The sequence below is a fragment of the Gracilinanus agilis genome, chromosome 4 (genome assembly GCF_016433145.1).
Source record: "Gracilinanus agilis isolate LMUSP501 chromosome 4, AgileGrace, whole genome shotgun sequence".
NCBI lineage: Eukaryota > Metazoa > Chordata > Mammalia > Didelphimorphia > Didelphidae > Gracilinanus > Gracilinanus agilis.
The window spans coordinates 354,250,310-354,274,742 of record NC_058133.1 but is presented as its reverse complement, the minus strand read 5'-3'; the positions used below and the strand labels follow the sequence as shown (position 1 = coordinate 354,274,742).

The following is a 24,433-nucleotide window of genomic DNA, read 5'->3' as shown; positions in this document are numbered from 1 at the left end:
CTACAGAAACAACTACCTTCCTTCCTTCCTTCCTTCCTTCCTTCCTTCCTTCCTTCCTTCCTTCCTTCCTTCCTTCCTTCCTTCCTTTCTTTCTTTCTTTCTTTCTTTCTTTCTTTCTTTCTTTCTTTCTTTCTTTCTTTCTTTCTCTTCCTTCCATCCTTCCTCCTTTGCCCCTCCCTCTTTCCTCTCTCTCATCTTTCTTTCTTTTCTTTTTCCAGTAGTAGAACAACTACATCAGAAAATTTTTCTTACTTAATTCCAGATTTAATTTCATGAAGGTTGAGCAAATTTGAAGTTTCAGCCTTAAATTTTATAGTGTGCCTGTTTTCCAACATCCCATTTAACACTGATAATTTATATTTTTTACATCTTTGCCAGTACCCAGGTTGTAACATAAAACTTTACAGTTTTAATTTTCATTTCTCTTAGTTACTACATGTCCTCATGTTTTCTTTGAGTTTAAGTATGACTTAAACCAAGTTCTCTTATGTTACCATATGGACATTTATAATTACATTAAGATTATTCATTTGAAGTTATGATCCCTTACATCTTGTATAGTTTTTTCATCAGTTCAAAGCATTTTAATAAACATTATCAGATTTGATCTTCAGAACAATCTTGTTAGGCAGGAAGGGAAATTATTATTATCCACAATTTACAAACTAGGAAACTGAGATCTAGAAAGGTTTATTGTCTTGTCCATGGTCACAATGTAAGTAAGTAGAATAGATGGGACTAGAAGTAGTGAGGCCTTATAAGGTCTAATTTAACTACAGTCTAGGAAAGGAGGAGGAAACCAATTTAGGGAAGTGGCCATTTGACATCTGGAGTTTATACTGAAGCTGATACTAATTTAATGAGTAAAGTATTAGTATAAATTATGTTCTTCTCAATCACCTAGCAACCAAAAACTAGCTCAATGATACACACTATCTAAATTCATTGATTCCAACTAAATCAATACTTTAACTTGAGAATTATGGGTTGTAAAAAGGCAAAAAGGCCCAGTATAAGTCCAGTGGAGTACAAGACATTTATTTATTTTATTTTTTTAAAGGCAATTGTTATTTATATCATCATTTGCTTTAATATTATCTGCATTTCTCAGTCTAGCTTTCTTCCTCCTTCCTCTCTCAGAAAGCCATCATTTATAACAAAGAATTTAAAATATGGGAGGAAAGTTCAACAAAATTAAACAATACATCTAAGAAATATGATATCTATAAAAGAGAGGTAAGTGCCTTCTCATATCTCTTCTTTGGAGCCAAGCAGTCATTATAATTTCATAGCACTAAGTTTTCATTATTTTTTCACTATTGTTCTTTCTGTTTATATTATTATACACATTGTGTATATAGTTTCCCTAACTCTGCTTATTCCCTTTTGCATCGGTTTATATTAGTTTCCCCATGTTTCTCTGTATTGTTATATTGATCATTTTATATAGTATACTAATGTTCTGTTACATTCATGTAAAACAATTTGTTTAATCATCTCCCAAGTGATGGGCATCTACTTTGTTTATAATAATGCAAAAAATGTAGATACTTAATATAAGAAAATTGGTTTGTGTCAACCACTTGTCTTTATGTAATAGTTTCTAAAGAATGGATCCTTTAAAATGCCTTCTAGAAGTATTATTTTCACTTCCTTCCCCATCAAGTAGAGGATATCTTTCCTGTGTCCCCCATACAAGGGAATATTTGACACCAGTCTAGGAACAGCAAAGGCATCCTCAAAGTCCTTTTTGATTGGCTATGTGAGTCATCATTCCATTGTTAATTCATTTTTCAGACCAGTGAGCCTTTCATTTTTAATACTATAGTGTGACCAGTAGCCATATTGTCCTATTTTGCCCTATATTCTATTGATTTTATGGAAGCGGTTAACTTAAAGAATCTTCAGATATGAATTGGCATTTGGGAAACTTTTTCTATAAGAGGCTTTCTGGATTCCCCCAAGCCTGGAACTCTACCCTTCCTTATTTCCATCTTACACAGGCTTCCTTCAAGTCTCAGCTAAAGTGTCACTTTCTATTAAAAGCCTTTCCTAGTCCTCCTTTTACTTAATGCCTTCCCTCTGAGCTTTTACAGGCATCTTGTCTGTATATAACTGTTTGTATGTTTTCTTTCCTATTAGGCTATAAGCTCTTTAAAAGTAGGAACCATTTTTGTTTGTTGTCTTTCTTTGTACCCCTGGCACTTAGCACAATGCCTGGCACTTATTAGACATATGATAAATTCTTATTGACTTGGTGACTTGAATTTCAGAGAAAATAAATAATTACAATTACAGTGTGTGGCATTTATGTTCTGAATATGTCATCATTAGAAAGCCAAATAGTTCACATCTGGATATATCTTTCTACCTGAAAATATGAAAAGTCTTTCCCACATAAATTTACCTTTGAGAAGGAAGGAAATGATGAAATAAAGGTTTATATATCACTTACATATTATCTCATTTGATGCTCACTCAACCTTGGGAGGTAGATGCTATTATTATCTCTATTTTACAACTAAAGAAACTGAGGCAAAGAGAAGTTAAATAATTTGCCCTTAACCCAGCTCATAATTGTTAGAGATTATATTGAAATTGAAATCTGACTCCAGTTCTAGCACTTTATTCTCTTCATTAGCTAGATGCCCCTCCTATAATGATGCAATTTATGACCAGGAATATTGAATGACTAAAGGGAATATCTTGGCTTTGTAATCTAGTACCTAGCATGGTATTTTGAATATAGGGTAGTGATAGGGACTGACCCTGGAGAAGTAGTATGGTATAATAGATAAAATCCATAGTAGATATTTAATTGGTTGTTTAATTGAATTGTAGGCAAAGGTTTGCTTTTTTTGTTTTTGTTTTGTAGAGTTTGTTTGTCTTACTATTCAGAAGCCTCATACTTATAGAGCATAAATACTTTCTTTGAGAAGGAAGTCAAAAGGCTGCAGACATTGGAAAAACATTGCAAAGTATAAAATTGACTATATGCCGAGGGTCAGGAAATAGTTACCAGTGTGGAAGGCATTTATGAATCAACTATCAGTGTGTAATGAAACAATTAAAAATCAAAGTCAAACTAAGCAAAAAAAAAAAAACAAGAAGTCACTATGGAAGATTTCAATAGACTGAACTTGACCTATCAAAATAAACTATTGATGTTGAAATGGATAGAGAAAAGGATATTGCCTCCAATCATGACCATTTCCTAAGGAAGTTTCAATAACATTAAGTAATAGCCACAAAAAGAAGGCCAAAGAAACCCAAAATCAATTTTAACTGCTGAAAACTTCATTTTTATGTCAAACAGAAAGACTTTGTGGCCAAAGGAAACATTAGTTTAGATTAAGCACTTATTTGTAAAACTTAACAGGAGAAGATTGTGGAAGTTTATGAGCAATATTTCCTCACAAAATAGCAAAGACCCATGGAAGGAGAAAATGAATTTTCATTAACCTTGGCATGAAACCCAACTAAACTAGATCTTCTCAAGAATGTTTAGAGATGAAATTGAATGATATTAAATTAATTCCTCATATGGAAGATTTCTGACAGTGTTTATATAGCAATAGAAGTAGAATGGAACTACCATATTTGCACTGTCATATCTCAATCCTTGATCCTTGGAATGAGAAATGGCATTTTAAAAATGAAGTTGAGATTAAAATTTTAAAGGAATCCATGTGAAATGTGACAATTTTGGAAATTTTCAAGGATATTTTTTATAGTACTTTTTCTTTTTAGGTAAAAAAGAAACATAAAAGAGAATATAGATAAATAGATAAAAGTAATTTGATAAAATCACTAATAATAAGGTAAATAAATAATAAAAACTGCTAAATTATAATAAAAATAATCTCTAACAATAAAAGATAAAGATAAAAAGTGATTCCAAAAAATTTTAGATAGTCTCATCACCACTAATGATGAAACAAGAAAATTTCAATGACTATTGAACTACATTACTATTCATCTCTATAAAATCTTTATGTAAAATATATAAATTAAAATAATTTTTTTTGTAGGAGAACTTCTTAACAAATGGACCTGCTTCTAGCCCAGCCCCTTAAGCCATCATCCAGGGAAGCAATTCTTATGTATATCACACCTGGCAATTGCCCTTGCCAGATGCTGCAGCCCCCATCTCCTCAGGAGTCACAGCTCCCAGAGACAGAAAAAAGGAAGTTCTAACAAGTTTTTGGCATGCAAAATGGTTCAGTAGAGGTGGTTTTATCAATGGAAATGACACTAAAAGAGATATATTATCATCTACTTTGCCACCATACCCTAAAAACCAGTGGACCTTTCTATCAACCTTCTTACTGATAGAAACATCCTTCCTAAAAGTATTGTTTGCCAACATTTGAGTATAAATTCCTTAGGAGTAGGAATTGTCCCGCTTGTATTCCCAGGACTTACCACAGTGCTTAGTACACTGAAAGAACTAAATGTATTTTCATTCATTCATTCATGAGAATGATCTACACATAAATCAGGGGTATCCTTGGTGAAAATATGGGTAGGGTGCAACAGACTTTCACATAGTATTTTTTTATAACAGACTATATCTTTGAAATCACACAAACAACTGACAGGAATAGGGAAAATAAGATATTTATAGTTTGATCATATTTTAACCAGATTAGCCCTAAAGTAGAGATATGAGAAGACTAACCTTTCTCTTTTCCTACTTTCCTCCCTTCACAGTCCCCGCTTTCCCTCTATCTAGACAGAGTGTTTCACAAGAGAGGATGGAACATTGCTTTTAATTTGATATCAGTTTTTTTTAACGTGTTGGCCAATTTTGCTAGTTTTTTCTCTTCTTAATCTTAAAAAATAGTTTTTGTTCTTAGGGGTGGTAGAGGGAAAAGGAAATTATTATAGGGGAATATCTAAATGACTTAAAAACAAAAAAAGTTAGTAAAATCTATTTTTGAAAAGTATCCAATGTAATAAAGCAAAGGAATCTTAAAGATTGACCTCTAACAATCATGTTTCCCATGCCTATGTTATGATTATAAAGGTTTCATTGATAGATATAACAAGATAGAAAGAACTTTGATCCTACTATTACTAGCAAGCAAGGTGTAAAACCTGAAGATATGATTTTGCTCCTGAAATCAAGGATGCTTTATCCAGAGTGCAGATAATAATTGCTAACATTTATATGGCACTTTAGGTTTTATGAAGCACTTTACAAATATGATCTCATTTTATCTTCACAACAACCCTTGGAATTTGGTGCTTTTATTATCCCCATTTTACAGAAGAGGAAATTAAGATAAGAGATTAAATGATCTGCCCAGACTTATACTCACACAATTAGTGAATTATCTAAGGCTAGATTTGAACTCAGATTTTCTTGCCTCCAGGTCCAATGCTCTATACACTGTGTTGCAGATCCTCTAGGTTTGCAAATGTCATTGTACAAATTGTTTCAAGTATTATAGGACCTCTTCTAATTAGATCTATGACTGCTAGAAGAGAGATTGTCCTAAAGATCAACATGGGAAAAATAAAATAGATAAAGAATGTCTATTATCCTACTATGGCATATCATTAAATAAGCAACCCAATGAGTTAGTCCAGTTTTATTCATGTTTTGGACAGGCACTGCAAATGAATGCAGACAAATAATGAGCTGGAACTGGAACTGAAGAGGAGGCACTAGAGAATGACTCAGTTGTATTTGGGAAATCGTGGGTTGCTTGCAATGATCCCAAGCTACTCCCCAGTGTCTTTTTAACACCAATATTCTGTTTACTTGACTCATGGAATATGACAATATCTTAAAAAAAACCAAAATTATGGGTGACCCAAAGAGTTACAAGGAGAAGCATGGTGGGAGTGAACAGGATGATGCATAGAACATAAACAAGAGCTGCCCAAGAGAAGGAATAGGCTGTGATTCGCATTTTAGGAAGGAGTAACCATATTGACAAAACTTTAGATCCATTGATTCTATCAATGTATAGAATTGATTCTTATTCCTGGTTTAGAATTTTTTCTTCACCACAGTCTGTAGCAGCCAGATTAGACTTCTGGTTACTCCTCACACATTATTAAAAAAAAATTTTTTAAAAAGGTATCACAAGGGGGCAGCTGGGTAGCTCAGTGGAGTGAGAGTCAGGCCTAGAGACAGGAGGTCCTAGGTTCAAACCCGGCCTCAGCCACTTCCCAGCTGTGTGACCCTGGGCAAGTCACTTGACCCCCATTGCCCACCCTTACCAATCTTCCACCTATGAGACAATACACTGAAGTACAAGGGTTTATAAAAAAAAAAAAGAAAAAAAAAAAGAAAAAAAAAGGTATCACAGTATAGTAGAAGGAACCTTGGATTTGGGGCTAGAGGACCAGATTTTAAATCTCATCTCTTCTACTTCATCTACTTCTCCAAAGGAAGCTTTGTGGTTGTTACGAAGTTGCTTAGCCTCCCTGAGCCTCAATTTCCTTATCTGTAAAATGAGGGAGTTGTACTAGATGAACTCTAAGATCCCTTCCAGCTCTAAATTTACAACATGGTAGTCTCACCTAACGAATAATATGGAAATAGCTATCAAGTGACAATATTTGTGCAACTCAGTGGAATTATTGTTGGCTTTGGGGAGGGGAAGAGAAGAGGGAAAGAAAATGAATCATGGAAACATGGAAAAATATTTTAAAATAAAATTTTTTTAAAAATAATAAATGTATTAGGAACACATAAACAGTCTATAATTGTTGTTAATAATGTTTTATTATTTCATCTACCTCATTGAAGTGTCTTAAATGGATGGATGGATTGATATTCAGAGCCATTGACTGACAGTTCTTATAGTTGTCCAAATGCAGAGGTCAAATATTCCAGGAATATTTGGAAAAGTTTCTGATTTTCTCTAAATCTCAATTTTCCCATCTGGAAAATGGAACTACTAAAATTTCACATTATTTATCTTGGAGGGCTATTGTGAAGCAAGAGATTTTCAAACACAGAAGCACTGTACAATTTTAAGTTATGTGGAAAGGAAAACTGAATCAAGCTTTTGGCACTTCAGCCTACTGAGATGGATGCAGATAGTTATCATCATCTTCATTATTAGGAGGAGAAAATGAAAGGAAAAAAAATTTAGCAAGTAACATAATGCCCTTCAACATAGTAGTATTTGAGTACAGTAGTATGTTTGCTAACTTGCTAACAAAAGACAAGTACCATACTTAGGCCTCAGTTGTTGCTTTTCTACTTATATCTCTAGAGCCATATTTTTTTTTCAGGCAATGTACTTCAGACAGCCAGATTTTCTTTTTTTTTTTTTTTTTTTTTTTTTTTTAAACCCTTAACTTCTGTGTATTGACTTATAGGTGGAAGAGTGGTAAGGGTGGGCAATGGGGATCAAGTGACTTGCCCAGGGTCACACAGCTGGGAAGTGTCTGAGGCCGGATTTGAACCTAGGACCTCCCGTCTCTAGGCCTGGCTCTCAATCCACTGAGATACCCAGCTGCCCCCAGACAGCCAGATTTTGATAAGGCGAATTAGTGCACCACATAAGTCAGTTGTTGAAACCAACTCCTGTGATGGAAGGCAGAGGTACATCTCTTAAACTGAGTTTAGGAAATCTTCATATTGATTTAGGACATCCAATATAGTGTAGCTTTGTAAGACTAGAATACACACTTCCTAACTAGCTGCCATTTTTAATGTGTATATCCCCATTTTTCTAACACAGTGCCTTATACACAGTAGATATTTTAATAAATATTTGTTGAAAGTCAAACAACATACTTTTAACTAAAGAGCTAACTTTAGAAAAGTCTTGTCAGGATTCTAATGTCCCAAACTCATGTTATATTCAACCCAGAAAGACTATGGAGGCCCATTGGAGAATGCCATTAGTGCAAAGACTATTTCTTTTTTCCTTTTTTCCCTTTATTTTATTCTACATCCAAGTTTTCCAAGGTTACATGATTTATGTCGTCTCCTTCTCTTCTTCCCTCCCCTCTCCTGTAGCTCACAGGCAATTCCACTGGGTTTGTTTGTTTTTTAAATTTTTTTTTAATTTTTTTTAAACCCTTAATTTCTGTATATTGGCTCCTAGGTGGAAGAGTGGTAAGGGTGGGCAATGGGGGTCAAGTGACTTGCCCAGGGTCACCCAGCTGGGAAGTGGCTGAGGCCGGATTTGAACCTAGGACCTCCTGTCTCTAGGCCTGACTCTCAATCCACTGAGCTACCCAGCTGCCGCAATTCCACTGGGTTTTGCATGTATTATCTCTCAAAGCCTTTTTCTACATTGTTCTTTTTGTAAGTGAATAATCTTACAAAACCAGAACCCCAAAACATGTACCCAAATAAACAAGTGATAAATCATGTTTTCATCTGCATTCTTACTCCAACAGTTCTTTCTCTGGAGGTGGAGTGCATTCTTTTTTATAAGTTCCTCAGAATTTTCCTGTATCATTGTATTGTTGTTAGTAGCAAAGTCTATCACATTTGATCATTCCACAATATTGCAGTTACTGTGTGTAATGTTCTCCTGGTTCTGCTTATTTCACTCCACATCAGTTTTTTAGGTCCTTACAGTTCTTATAGAAATCAAACATTTCTTATAGCCCAATAGTATTCCATAGCCATCATATGCCACAATTTGTTCAGCCATTCCCCAATTGAGGGACATCCCCTCAATTTCCAATTTTTTGCTACCACAAAAATTGAAGCCATAAATATTTTTGTACAAACAGGTCCATCCCCAGTCTTTTTTATCTTTCACAAAGACTTTCTGATCTAGCTTTGTATCTAGATGCCTAACATAGTACAAGTAGTGCTAAATGTGTTTGTCTAATTTATTGAGTAACAATAATTGCTAACATTTTTGTAGCCCTCTAGGGTTTGAAAAACATTTTACAAATATTTTCATTGGATCCTTCCCTCAGAAAAAGCCTACACACCAAACGTGTACTATTTTTCCCATTTTATAGATGAAGAAACTAAGGCAAAGAGAAAGATAGTGACTTTCAATGGAGTTGAATGATTCTCATGAATTCACTAAATGATCATTATTATATGTTCATTCTATACTAAGGCTCTATATATAGGACAAAAAAATTTTTAAAAATAAGATGGTCCCTATAATCAAAGAGCTTGCAATTTCATTGGGAAATGGGTTGGAGAATTAGATCTGAATGATAAATAACTATAATACAAAGGAGAGTATGAATACCCATGAGATACAATTAAAATGCCAAACTGTTTACAGCAGGGAGGCTGGAACAATTGCAGTAAGAATGTACCCTGGGTAAAGTGGACCTATAAGCATGGATAAAATTCAACTGGAGAGAAGTGGAAGAAGAGAAGGGAAGGGCATTCTTGGCAAAGAGAATGAAGCAGGCAAAGAACCCAAATACCAGAAAATGAAAGGGTCAGTTTAGGGACAATGAGTACACAGGAGCACAGAGTAATTGATGCTTAATTATGAAGATATTTAAATGGCAGCCAGAGGAATTCTGGCTTTTATTCAGGAAGCACTAGGGAACATTTGTTAGTTTTTGAAAAGGATGGACTGGATGCAAAAGACTATTGTCATATTCTAGCAACAAGGACCTCGACTCAGATAATGGCAGTAGTAATGGGGAAGATGGAATGATTTTAAGGGATATGTTAATAAAGACCACTTCACTTGGTGTCTGATTGGATCCTCTTCCAATACCATTATCTTTCTAGATCACTGCAATAAGAATCATCCCCCCCCCCATTATGATGCCTATCTCTCTGACCTGGCAAGAGGTTGCTATAGGTCAGTGATGGCAAACCTTTTAGACACTATATGCTGTGCCCTGACCCTTGCAGAGACTGGGTGCTATGCCCCACCTCCAGAGACCAAGTGTCCTAGGCACCCCCCCACCTTACCTCAGACAGGGGAGGGAGAAAGTGAGGGAGTAGCCTGGGGGCTCCAGTCAGGGGAGGGAGGTAAGTGCTTCCACTGAGCTGCTGGGCAGACTGTCAGGTAATGAGAGGCCAGTGGAGAGGGGCAAAGGGGTGGCCTGAGCCCTCTGCTCAGGGGAATGGAGAGGGGGAAGGGAGCAGTTCCTCTTAAGTCCCTCTGTATTTCTAGTAACCAACTCTGGCAGGCAACAGCTCCTGTGCCCACAGAGAAGTCTCTGCATGTCATCTTTGGCACCTGTGCCGTGAGTTTGTGGGTATGGGGTAAAGAATACAGGATTCACAATCAGAAGACCTCAGTTCAAATGCCATTTTGTCTGCTTTTACATTTTCTGTGACATTGGATGTATTATTTCAGCTTTCTAGGTTTCATTTTCCTCTTCTATAAAATTAATCAGCCTACAAACTTTTGTCAAATGTCTATGAGCCAGGCACCATGCCTGGAAATGCAAAGACAAAAACGAAACAGTTCTGATGCCAAGGTGGCTTATACTTCATGGAGATGGCATACATGTATATACATATATAAGCTGAAATAATATATCTGATGTCACAGAAAATGTAAAAGCAGATTATACACACACACACACACACACACACACACACACAAATGGATATGAGACTTATACAAAGCTGGTATAAAATATTCTTGGTTACATGGAAGGTGCTAGCAGCTGTGGAACTAAGAAGAGTCTAATGTAGAGGCTAGCTCTTATGTTGAGCCTTAAAGGAAATCAGGAATTCTAAGAAGCAGAGAGGAGGAAGAAGAATATTCTAGACTTGGGCTAATGTTAAAAGATGGCACAGAGAAAATTGGGTATTAAAACTTAAGAATAAAAAGAAAAATAGTTTGGTAGGACCACAGTGTTCATGGACAGGTATGTATGTAATAAGATTAGAAAGACCTCAAACATTTTCTAGCTGTGTGATCTTGGGCAAGTCACTTAACTCCCATTACCTGGCCCTTGCTGCTCTTCTGTCTTAGAATTACTACTAAGATAGAAGATAAGGTTTTAAAAAAAGAAAGAAAAAAATAGGCTTGGACCCAGTTACAAAGATCTTTAAATGCTAAACAGAGGAGTTTATATTTGATTCTAAAGGTAATAAAGAGTCACTGACTTTAATGAGTAAAGGGGTATGTATGGGTGGTATATGACATACCTACAAAAAATGCAGGTAAAACTTGCAATTTAGGAAAATCACTTTTGCAACTTTATGGAGGATGGATTCAAGTGGAGAGGTCCTTGAGGGAAGGAGGCCAATCAGTCCTGATCAACTCTTCCTGATCCCATTTGAGGTATTCTTGACAAAGACCCTGGAATGTTTGCCATTTTCTTTTTCAGATCATTTTACTGATGAGGAAATTGAGACAAACAGGATTAAATGACTTGCCCAAGGTCATACATCTAATAAGTGCCTGAGGTCAGATTTGAACTCAGAAAGATGAGTCTTCCTGACTCTAGGTTTGGCAATCTGTTCATTGCACTGCCTACCTGCTGCCAAACGCCTTTATACTCCTGAAAATTATTAAGGTTCCCCCATCTATATTTTTATCATATTAGAAATGAAAGCATCTTAGTATTATTATTAAAGTAGTTCTAAACTCATGAAAAACCAAAAAGGGTCTCTGGGACTATTGAAAGAGTCTCAGGGACACATAGGGGTCCCCAAACTGTACTTTGAGAAGTTCTCTCAAGGTATGAGATGATGAGGACCTGAAGTAGGGTGATGTAGTGTTATGTGAGGAAAGAGAAGGGGTGCACGTGTAAGAGATGATCAGTCTAGACTTGATTTCTAACAGCCCTTCCAGATTTAACAGTTGATCACTCTAAATTTAAAATGGGTTTGGCTTCCTAATAGGAAAGTATTGCAGATTCCTCATTTTTCTATCTCATAGTGACTGCAAGACAGTGAACTAATCTCTGAGGTCCTTATGATTCTTACTCTACAATCCTCCCTTAATTGTCTAATATCCAAGACGTCTCTGGTAGGAAAGATTAAAAATAAAACAAAAATACCTGCTTTAAAAAAACCAACATATGGACCATGTTGTTATTCAGTTGTTTCAGTCACGTCTGACTCTTCATGACCCATTTTAGGAGTTTCTTGGCAAAGATATTGGAATGTTTTGCCATTTCCTTCCCCAGCTCATTTTACAGATGAGGAAATTGAGGCAAACTGAGTTAAGTGATTTTCCTAGAGTCTCACAGCTAGTAAGTGTGTGAGACCACATTTGAACTCATGAAGATGATATGTCTTCCCGATTCCAAGCCCAACGCTCTGTCCACTGAGCCACCTTGCTGTCCCATTTCAACCATATCTGAACACACATATATATGATATTTCACTTCCGTAGCCTTCCCCTTCTTCAACAAAAGAGGAAACGTACTTTCTCATTTCTTCTCCATGATCAAGTTTGGTTATCATAATTATATAATATCCCATTTTTTAAAAAATGTTTTGTATCGTGTATAATATTTTTTCAGTTTATTCTGTTAGTTCAAGTATTTCCCCATATTTCTCTGAGTTCTTCATCTTCCTTATTTTTCATGGCACAAAAATATTTTGTTATTTTCATGCATCACAAAAGTACTACTATTATTATTTTGGTATATGTGGGACTTTGCTTTTTATCTGTGATCTCTGAGGTATAAGTTCAAAAGTAGAATCGCTGGGCCAACAAGTATAGATATTTTAGTCACTTTCCCCCCATGTAGTTTCAAATTGTTTTCCAGGATGAGTGGACCAATTAGCAGCTCCATCAACATGGTGTTATAGGATCATTGGTACTTACTGGGCCTTCAGAGTTCATCTCTAGGGGTTTTTAACTTGGGGTTCATGGACACCCAAGAGTTCTATTCAGAGATTTAAGGAAATCTATTAATTTAAATAGGAAAAAGTTACATTTTTATTTTCACTAATATCTAAGTGAAATTTAGACTTCACCAGACTAACAAAGGGGTCTATGCCACACACAAAAATGTTAAGAAGCCCTGGCCTAGTGCAACCACTTTATTTTACAGATGATGACATTGAGATTCTGAGATATTAAGTAATTTGTCTAAGGCCATAGAAGTGCTCAAGAGAAGAAGCACCATTCTTATGTCCCTCTAGTCCCTCCAACATGGACTATTTCTATCTGCTGTCATCACTGCTAAAGGATAGGACTTTAGATTTACTTTAATTTTCATTATTTTCATCATCTTTGGTGCAACCCTTCAAATGGTGGTGAAGAGTTTGCAATTCTTCATTAGAGAAGTGTTTGTCCCTAAGGACAAGCCCAATGGACCATCTATCCTTTGGGGAATGACTCAGGTATTTGTGTTAGTTCCCTTCATATCTTGAATATCAGACCTTTATTACAGATGACTATGGAGTCCATTTGGCCCTGTTTCAGAAAGGATCCCTCCCCCTCCGGAAAGGATCCGTACCAGAGGAGTTAGGGAAGGGGGCTTCTAATTCCACTTTGTGGCAGCGATGAGCCCCTTTCCCTGTGGCTAAGTCATTCCATTTCTCTATATAGTTTTTCCATGGAACAAGGCCATGATACCTGATATTTCATCCGCAGGAGCTGTTTTAAAAATAAATTTACTAAAAATAGCCCCAAAGTTCACTGATTTGGTTTGTTATCAGAGGAAGGAAAACAAGCTCATCTTTCTAGTGGACACCATCATCCAGAGCATCTGAGTGCCTCTGATAATTGCTGTGGATCCTTCGGCACCTACAGCATTGGGAATGCGTTCTGTGTGACTCACGTCAAATAAGAGTTCTTTTACCATATGGCCTAAAGGGAAGAGAATGTATGTGTAACAGAGCAGTGTTGGTAGTAACATTTTTGACCATCTGGTAAATCAGTATACAGTGCATGTAGCCAGGAGTATTCATAGCATTTGTTTAGCTATATGAACTTAGCTTTTAACCTGAAATAACCTCTAATACATTAAGCTAAGATGGGGTTATTTTTTCTTAGATTTATTGAAGTTTGGCTCTTGTTCAAATTATTTTTATGTCTATTGATTTATTAATGGGGAGGGGCTGAAAGATGGTGAGAGAGCTTACTGATGCAATCCAGTAGCTGGTCTGTCACCAGTAGAGGGTCACCTGGGAGGACTAAGTTTAAATTTTCTTGCTCAAGGTGCCACAACTAGCATACATCTCAGAGGCAAGACTAGAAATCGGGTCTTCCTGACTCCAAGGAAGTCATCTAGTTATGTGGGCAGTCCACAATGGCTCCCAGTGATTTATGAAGAAACCTTAAAAATATCTTATTGAAAAATTATCTCCTTACCTTGTTATGTCTTCATATGGTTATATTTTCATTGTTTTCAGAATTATACATTTCTTTTTGCCTTATCTATTATTTCAGTGTACGTGGAAACACTCCAGTTTCTTGAGAAATGTATAAAAATGCCAATAATTTTAAAAGCCAATTTTTATTCATCACATGTTATTAGTAAAGCAAAAAGTTATATAAATTTCTTGTGCATGTCCCAGAATGACAGGGTCATATAGAGCTGGAATGAATGTTGGAGGTCATCATTTTCTTCTAAATCTACCCCTATTCTGAATTTCTCTATTTCTGTCAAGGGTATGATCATCCTTCCAGTTACCCAGGTTCACAACTTTGGAGACTTCCTGGATTTCTCAGTCTGCCTTTCTCTGCATATCCATTCAGCTACTAAGTAAGTCTTGTCCAGTCCACCTCCATAACAGTTCTCACACCTGTCCCTTTTTCTCTACTAACGTAGCCCTTACCTTAGTTGAGGCTCAGGACCTCATTATCTCTCCCATGAACTTTTGCAATATTCTCCTAAGTGGTATCCTTACTAACTAGTTTTTCCCTTCTATAATCCAGGCAGCTGCCAAAGTATTATTCTTCAAGCAAAGGTCTAACCATATTAATCTCTTGCTCAATAAACTTCAGTGGCTCTCTATTACCTCTGAGATGATATACAAATTTCCATTTTGAATTTAAAGACTTTTGCATCCTGGCTACCAATTGCCTTGCCAGGTTTATCACATATTATACTCCTTCAGATTCATGTTCTAGTTAAACTGGCCATGTTATTTTTCACACATGCCATTCCATCTTCCATCATCACCCCTTTTGCACAGGCTGAAATAAATCAATTCATAACCTCTACCGTTTAGAATTTCTTAACTTCTTTCAAAGCTCATCTCAAACCCCAGCTCCTACATGAAGCTTTTCCTGATCATCCTAGCTGCTAGTTCCTTACTTCCCTAAATTATTTTGTATTTATGTTCCATGTTATCCACATATTTAAGTGTATATGTTGTCTCCCACAGTAGGAAATAAATTCTTTTTTTTTTGTCTGTATCCACCCCAGGTCTTGAATAGTGACTGGGATATAGTAGGTACCTAATAAATGCTTGATCAAGCTATTCTGATTCCCTCCTGAGGAGATAGGCCCCAGGGAAGAGATACTAATTTTCCAAAGTCATATATGTAGGAAGTGGCAAAGTTCAGATTTAAACCATGTTCCTCTATTTATATAGTAGATAAGTCTTTAACAGACTTGTTACCCGAGTAACCCCCAGACATTTTATTTTAGACATCCTATTTGTCAGTAAGTAAATATTTGCAACTAATTGCAACAATTGTTTACCTTTTTTTTAAAACTTATTCTAATAATTCTTTCAACATATCTCTCAATTTTTTCATCTCAATTAAATAGACATTTTTTCCCCTTGGGCAGGGCAGATCATACCATACCATGTAAGGATTGAATCCAAAATGGGAGGTCAGCTAAAACTTCAGAAATTAGGATGGTTTCCTGAATGCTTTCACTGCCATAAAGACTGAAGGCCTCCATGTGAGCCCCCAAATACAAGATGTTCCTGACCTCGTAACCAGGTAGCCTAAGATCTGAAGATGGCACCCCAAGAGACTCATTTCTCTGCTTAACAGCCTTCAAAAACAGAGCCCATCCCAGCCAGCCATGGGAGAAAATGGGAGCATCTGGTGGAACTTGCTAGGCGAGCATCCACTCTGCACGGCCTGGAAGCAAGAAGCAGAAGGGTCCATTTATCATCTCGCTAGTATCTTATTCATAGTTGGCTTCATGGGAGGGAGTGGATTCTTCGGGCTCCTCTACGTATTCAGCTTGCTTGGATTAGGCTTCCTCTGTTCTTCAGTCTGGGCCTGGGTGGATGTCTGCGCAGCTGATATATTCTCCTGGAACTTTGTCCTGTTCGTCATCTGCTTCATGCAGTTCGTCCACGTGGCGTACCAAGTCCGCAGTGTCACCTTTGACAAAGAATTCCAGGAGCTCTACAGCTCTCTGTTCCAGCCCCTGGGAATCACATTGCCCGTTTTCAGGAAGATTGCTTTGTGTTGCCAAGTGGTCTCATTGGAAAAGGAGCATTGTTATGCCATGCAGGGCAAAACGCCAATCGATAAACTCTCTTTACTTGTGTCAGGAAGGTCTGTACCCATCTCTTCTTGTTATATGTTTGTGTCTGTGTCGGTCTGTGTTCTCTCCGTGTTAATTTATTTCCCTTCTTAGTGTTCAGTGGTCCAAAGTAGAATTGAGCAAGAGAAGACTTAGTCTTTACTACCCATCAGACCTTCCATATTTTTGCCACAATGGTTGAATGAATCATCTTAAACCTGTGGCAACAGAGGCATTTCTTTCGCATTGATTTTGGAGTAATAGGGGATTCTATGATAGAGCTATCATGGATACAAGAGATATCAATGAGGAGATGTGGGACAAAGAATTATGTGGCTGAAGCAAGTAATGATCCAAGCTGAACATTTCTTCTCAGAAAACCATACAAAGAGGCAATTCAGATAAAAGTGTGTGTCAATTTACCAGCGTGCTTTGTTTATTACCCTTCTAAGGCATCCCTAGCCAAGGGGAGAATAAAGACAAGAAATTGGAAATCTCTTAAGTTTAGTGTGTGAGGGGGATGAATGTATAACCAGCCAGTAAAGAGTTTGGAGCAAGATCTTGAAGAGCTTTCAGTGTTAAACTAGAAGTTTCTCTTTCATATTAGAGGCAAGAGAAAACCAGAGAGATATTGGAGGCAAGGGAGACACAGATCCATGGTATAGAAATAGTCTGTGAAAGATGAACTGGAAGAGAGAAGAGGCTAAATACAGACAGATAAGAAAGGTAGAGGTTAGGAGGCTGTTTTAGTAGTAAGGGCCAGAGATGATGGGGACCTAAACTCAAGTGGTTGTATTTTGAGTGGAAAGAAGGGGATGAAAGATGAAAAATATTTTGGTGGTAGAATTGACAAGACTTAGAAACTGATTGGATATGATAGATGAGGTTAAGTTAAGAGTCAAAAATGATTCCTGGGTTGTGACTATCAGAATAGCAACTAGATGGGGCAATGGATAGAGCCCTGGATCTGGAGCCAGAAATACTCTTCTGATTTACCTCCCCAAGGACCCCTTATATAGGTAATGCAGGGCATATAGTGCCAGAACTGGAGTCAGGAAAACTCATCTTCCTGAGTTAAAATCTAACCTCTGACACTAACTAGTCATGTGACCCTGGGCCAGTCAGTTAACCCCAGTTGCCCAGCCCTTACCATTCTTCTGCCTTATAACAATGCTTGGTATCGATTCTAAGTTAGAAGGTAAGGGTTTGGGTTGTTTTTTTGTTTGTTTGTTTGTTTTCATTTTAAACCCTTAACTTCTGTGTATTGACTTATAGGTGGAAGAGTGGTAAGGGTAGGCAATGGGGGTCAAGTGACTTGCCCAGGGTCACACAGCTGGGAAGTGTCTGAGGCGGGATTTGAACCTAGGACCTCAGTGGCTCTCAATCCACTGAGCTACCCAGCTGCCCCCTTGGGTTGTTTTTTGAAATGAGCTGGAGTAGAAAATGGCAGTGTCTTTTCCAAGACAATCCCAAATGTGTCACAAAGAGTCAGACATGACAAATTGATTAAATAACATTGCCAACAAAAGGAACCCCTCAGAAAAAGGATTGAGTTGGGTCAGGCAAGGTTTGTATTTAGATTAATTCCTGTTGGCCTGGAATGATTTAATTTCCATTTGGACAGTTTCTTGCCTTTTTAAAGCTCACAACAGTATCTTTATTCATTCTAGAGTTTTCTTAGGAATCAATATTAATCTCTTGGCTCTGAAATGTTCATTGCCTTCCCCTTTTAAAAAATTAAGGTTATGAATAGTGGCACATGCACTTTTAAATCCAACCTCAGACAGTCACCAGCTCTGTGACCCTGGGCCAGTCTCTAAAGCCACAGTCTGCCTCAGTTTCCTTATCTGTAAAATGGAGATAAATAACAGCATCGACCTCCCAGGGTTATTGTGAGAGTCAAAAGAGATAATATCAATAAAGCTCTTTACAAACTTTAAAGTGCTCTATAAATGCTAAACTCTTATATGAATAGTGCAGATATAGTGCAGATAGAAGGAAGGGAAGGTTGGAGGGGGAGGAATATAAGATTACTTAGTTATACAGAAAGAATTGTTTATAAAATGGATTATAGCATGTGTGAGTCCTCTTAACACACTTAAAACTGAGACTTGATTTTATACTTATAATTTCATAAAATAATCTGAAGTTTAGAGAGTGTAGAGTCAGGACCCTGATTTATATAAGCTCAACTGATTCTGCTTTCTTTTCTCTGATAGAGATTTCCAGAGGTTTCTGTAGCTCTTGCTCCTTTTCTCATCCCAGAGTCCATGTTCCCCAACTTTTAACCTCAACTTCTACTTCCATCTCTAGCACTGATTCTTGGGGTGCCAGTGCCCTCAGGCCATAGAAATTGAGGTGAGGAGGCAATGCAGTCTCAGGCACTTGGAATGTCTCCACAGTTAGAGGACAAGATAGAATGAGAAGGGAGAAGTAAGAACCAAGGGAAGATGGGGTCAGAAAAACCCAAAGAGGAGGGTGGTCAATGGCGTTAAATGGTTTATATTTCTTTACCTTGTGCCCAAGAGATTCTATCATGTGCCCTTCTGCAATTCGTGGATTATCTATAATAGTGGGGCAGCTAGATCGTACAATGGATAGAGTGCTGAATCTGGAGTTAAGAAGACCTGAGTTCAAATCTGACCTCAGACTCTTACTATTTGTGAAGACAAGTTACTTAACCTCTTGGTCCAAGTTTCCTCATGTCTAAAAATGGGTTGAAGAAGGAAATGGCAAATCACTTTGTATCTTTGCCAAGGAAACTCCTAATGGGGTCACCAAGAGTTAGACATAATTGAAACAACTGAATTAACAACAATATCTATAATAATCTTATGAATTACTAAGCTTAGGAACCCTATCTTAAAAGGAATGAGTTTAGGCTGAGATCTTGTTTTATATGAACCACTATTGTCCTGTAATAATCTATTTTCTTTTATGTGATCTTATTAAAGCTTTGAACAGTACCTTTTTACATTCTAGATTTTACTAGGAATCATTTTTTTAAATTTTACTAGGCCTTTGGATCTGAAATACTCACCTCCTTCTCTTTTTAGAAAATTGAAGTGTAGCTGAAAGTATTTCATATCTGTAATCCCAATGACTAAGGAGACAAGTTAGTGGATCTCTTGAGTTCAGGAGTTCTAAGCTGCAATGGTATACGTTAATCTGGTGTCCATGTTAAATTTGGCATTAAAATGGTGCATCTCAGTGAATAAAGGAGCTAACAAGGCTGCTTAAGGAGGAGAAAACTGGTGGTTGTCAGAAACATCAGGTTAGAGTTCCTGTACTGATCAGAGTGGGACCATGCCAGTTAGCAGCCCTTATACTTCCAAATGGTGAGAGATAGGGATACTAAGTCTTGGCAAGGCAAAGAAAGGAAAGAAAGGGATATTGAGATAGTCACCCATCTTTTTGTCTCTCAGCACTTCTCCAGCTCACTATAATTTCTCAAAGATTGCTGACTCATTCAGTGATCACATCTACAAGTTATTTCAGTATCCTTTTATACTATCTCTAGAAAATCATATCCTATTCTCTAATGCTACTTTGTTTTATTTTTTAAAACCTTACCTTCTGTCTTAGAATTGTTACTAAGTATTGATTCCAAGGCAGAAGAGCAGTAGGGCTAGGATATTGGGGTTAAATGACTTGCCCAGGGTCACACATCTAAGATGCATCTGAGGCCACTTTTGAACCCAGGACATCCATTTTTTTCAGGCCTGACTCTCTAGCCATTGAGCCACTGACCTGTCCCACTATTGCTATTTTAAAAACCAATTGCTTATTTCCTATATCCCACTTTATCATCTCAAGATCTTACTTTCATTTGGCAGAATTGGTGGAAGTACCACTTGTGCCTCTGACTTCTTCAGTTTCCTGCCCAGATTCTTTCTTGAGTATCATTTGTTCTCATATGGAGTCATCAGTAGTGGGTAACAACTCTCAGATTTGGCCATTCTCAAGAGGCTCTTCATGACATTCAAAATGTATGACCAGAAAGATAGCCTAAGTCCTAATGGATAATATCAGGTCAACATACAAATGCTTTTATACCTCTTTTTCAGATAATTAACTGCCACAAGTCTTCCCTGAAGTCAATAACAGATGCCCCCATTAGTAAGGGTATCTGTGAACATTTCCCCATAGTTACATATTTCATGTTCTTTCCTTCTCCCCAAACCCTCCTAACCACCCTTAGCCGACACACAATTGAAATTCTCTATTTCTTGAGGAACCTGTGTGGTATAGTGGAAATTGTGCTGAACATTAGGGTCAGGAGAGTTCAAAACCAGATCCTGGCATTTCCTAGCTATGTAATTGTAGGCAAGCCTTTTAACTTTGCTCGGACTCAGTTTCCTCATCTAGGAAGGAGGCTAACAAAATCTATAGTACTTTATGGGGTTGTTGGAAGGTCTGAATAAAATAGCATAAAATATTTTTCAAATCTTTGTCTCTACAAAGTTAGAAGTAATTTGTGGTTTCCCTAACCACTCCTATAACAAAAAAAAACTATTTGCCCCCACCACCTCGAACTTCCTCCTGTCTACATTCCCCTTTTAATCTACCAGGTGTGAAGAATCAGTAATTAGCTATCCAATGCCTTAATTGCCCCAGCAGGTATATGGAGCTGGGGGTGGAGGGTGGGAAGGTCATGTTCCACTTTAGAAGAAAAAAATTGGATCACCCAGGATGCCAGCATTTGAGGTAAAGTCCTGGCTGCCCCATGCCAGATGTGACTCAGCCTTTTACTGCTTATGCTGAAGATGTGTTCCTGGCCTCCCAAGGTAATTCTGTGGATATTTTCTCCATCTAGAAATATTGTTCCACATAACTTTTACCTCCCTTTGAATTTGAGGCCCATTTAATCCTTTGTATGTTGACCTGGGAACTTAATTATCAATTTTCGTTGAATTTTGGTGGGAAAATGTGTTGCTTATCCCAGAAACCAACTTATATATGAAATTTGGAACATGGCCATTAATATGAAGACAGCTTGAATGAATTTGTGTCAGTCTTTGGCCTAGTATTATAGGCAATTAAGAAAAGATTTCTGATTGATGAGAACATATGCATTGTACCCTCCTTTTGTGTAAGTAGGTTGAGAATCTTGGGGTGGTAAGGAAATAGGAGGAAGATTTAAAGTGCCTCTAGAACTAGAATGCCTTTATCTTATATTTGTACAAACCATGGCCATTGTACTTTGTATAGGATCAGAGTGACGGTGGATGGAGAATTTCTGCATTACATTTTCCCTCTTCAATTCCTGGATTCTCCTGAATGGGATTCACTCAGACCCACAGAGGAAGGCATTTTTCAGGTAAAGCATGGATGAACTGCATATTAAGTTCCTAATTCTCTGGATTATGGACTAAAAGAAAATTTAAAAGAAAAAATAATTTTCATTTCTGTTATACTTTCTGTATAATATCCTTTTAAAAAAAGAGAGAGATTTGCTTTCCTGATTATATTTAACTCAAGATTATATGAGATGAGCACACATAAAACTGGCTTCACCCATCACATACTAGTGTGTATAAGAAGATGAAACGGGCAGATAAAAAAAAGTTTTTCTGGATCATCACACTGTGTTTAATTCAGACCATACTTTTAAAGACATTGGGGGACAATTATCTGACTTTGAAATTCATTAGTGGGACAATTTAGAAATAAACAAAAATAAAGGCATGTTTATTGCTACAAGGGAGGCTATTTTGTATTCTCTAGGAAGTACCAGTCTCTTGGCATCTTGAAAAATTATAACAACATCTATTTGGCTCTGTTGCATCTAGTTATTTTGAAAGTTAATGGCTCAGTAGGTTCCATCATTAGGTTTTACGTTTATTCCTGTGATTTCATTTTGAAACATACCCTCTTGTATAACCAAGCTACTGTATTTTATATACCGAATATAGGGACCCAAAAAGTATAGGTTTGGGGTGGTTTTATTTTAAACAGACATGGGCATCAGTAAAACCTATTAAACTTGCTATGTAATCATTTATGAATTTTTAAAAAATAATTTTAATGCAATAAATTGCATCAGATCTTTTCAGTTATTTCCTCTAAGTTTCCATCAGAACTCTTTATTTATCCATTTACTCCTCTTCTTACATAACTGACATTAGTATGGGCTATATTCATAAATATCTTTTTATATTTATATTTCTCATTCTTTCCAATCTTAATGACATGATAGTATTAATTTTAGTAACATAACACAATTTAACAAGAACCCATTAATTCTAAATATCACAAATCGCTCCCTACCTCATATGATATTTATATTATTATATATTTACATCCACTAATTGGAATATATATATGTACATATACATAAAATGACAGAAATATATAATGGAATCAGTTCTGCCTTTAATGAATTTGTATTTTATTAATCATACTAACATCTACATATATTTGAAAATATATAAGACATTATGCATTCAGTGTAAGGAAGGTGTGTTTTTTTATTTATGAATTCCCATGTGAATTCATAGGACCTTTGTAATAATTTTGCAGCTCAGGGTTTGGGATCTGTGATTTTAAGATCACACAAGGGCCAGAGCCTCCAAAACATAGGACATCTTATTAAATTCTCAGTAGATATGGTCATTTTGGATGTTAGCAATTCATAGCTGAATTGAAGTAAATAAATGTTGGAGCAATGCCTCCAACCCACCATTGTAATATGTTGTAAATTGCCAAATTCTATTCTGAAATTTAAAAGGGAATTAAATGAAGAATAGAAGAAATAAAATGGTGGCGTGATTTTCTAAACCAATTCAAATGCTATCCACAAAGAGAGAGGCTGCTTATGTTTATATTTAGTTACCCTAAACTGTTTGTTTTTGGTCTTATGTTTTGTAGGTAACCCTCACCGCAGAGACAGACTGTCGGTATGTGGCTTGGAGGCGAAAGAAACTGTATTTGCTCTTTGCTCAGCATCGTTTCATCTCCCGCCTGTTTTCTGTTTTAATTGGCAGTGATATTGCTGACAAGCTCTATGCTTTGAATGACAGGGTGAATATGGGGAAAGGCCATCGCTATGACATTCGGTTACCTAACTTCTATCAAGCTGCCACCCCTGAAATAACCAGATCACCCCTGACAGAACACTTTCTGAAAAATACCAGAAGATAATGAGCTAACCATTGCCAACTGGTGACTTTTTAAAGGATAAAAATTCTCTCTTTATCATTCCCAGAATTAAATAGGAAAATGAAATGGCAAAAGTTGAGTTCACCAATATTTTTATAAATCACACTGGGAAGTCACAGGGTCAATGCCTCTGTTAAAGAACATCTATTTTCATGCATTGTATCAATATTTTTTTTGCAGCTAGCCCACTTTTTTGTGCATCTCAACTATCTTGGCATAGTTAAGTAGTTGGTATTGATTTCTCTTGTGTGTCTTATTGTTATACTTTTGGTAGCGGAAGATCAATAATCATGGTGTGTATTTGGTGCCCTTGCATCAGAACTGGAAAATCAAAATTTTATATGCTCAGATCATTTATCCAATTTATTCATGCCTATGCCCAGTGACTTTTTGAGAGTAGCAGTACTGGTCAGCCTTTCTCTCCCTCTCCCTCTCCCTCTCCATCCTCTCTGCAAAGCAAATGCTACATCAACTGTGGCTTTCACAGTTGCTACTTGAAAATTTTGCTTTAATCCTTCCTTGATAGAAACAAATTCATGCTTTGTAGTAAGTAGAGGTTGCATATTTTCAATGTAATGCTAGTTGATATTACTTTTCAAATAAAATAAGTTCTAGAAAACGTAAAATGCCTCTTTAAAAGACTACTTTGACAAGTATAAATTGTTTATGTATTTAAGCTTTACATGTAATATGCAGAAAAATATATTATATGCAAATAGATCATAGAACACATAAAAATGATGCTGTCAATGTCATTGCTAACAGTCATTTAATTAGAAAGAAGTTACAAAGTGCTTCTTCCTGTTGTTAATATTATATTGAGGCAGTAAGAACTCCAATGGCCCCAAACATACAATAAATGTTATACAGCAGCAACAGAAACATGGACATCTGTTTTAAGACAGTTCTTTCAATCAGCTTTGTCAGAAAGAGACAAAACGCA

The 24,433-nt window shown here is 36.7% G+C and overlaps 1 protein-coding gene across 1 annotated transcript; it reads left to right on the top strand.

Annotated features, from left to right (window-relative positions):
• The first annotated feature begins 1,149 nt into the window (after positions 1-1,149).
• On the top strand, positions 1,150-24,116 carry POPDC3 (popeye domain containing 3). The gene is made up of 5 exons (XM_044676621.1): positions 1,150-1,236; positions 14,504-14,598; positions 15,634-16,361; positions 21,541-21,649; positions 23,200-24,116. The coding sequence occupies exons 3-5, from the start codon at positions 15,877-15,879 to the stop codon at positions 23,470-23,472; spliced, it is 867 nt and encodes a 288-aa protein (XP_044532556.1). The 5' UTR covers positions 1,150-1,236; positions 14,504-14,598; positions 15,634-15,876; the 3' UTR covers positions 23,473-24,116.
• Positions 24,117-24,433: the final 317 nt, after the last annotated feature.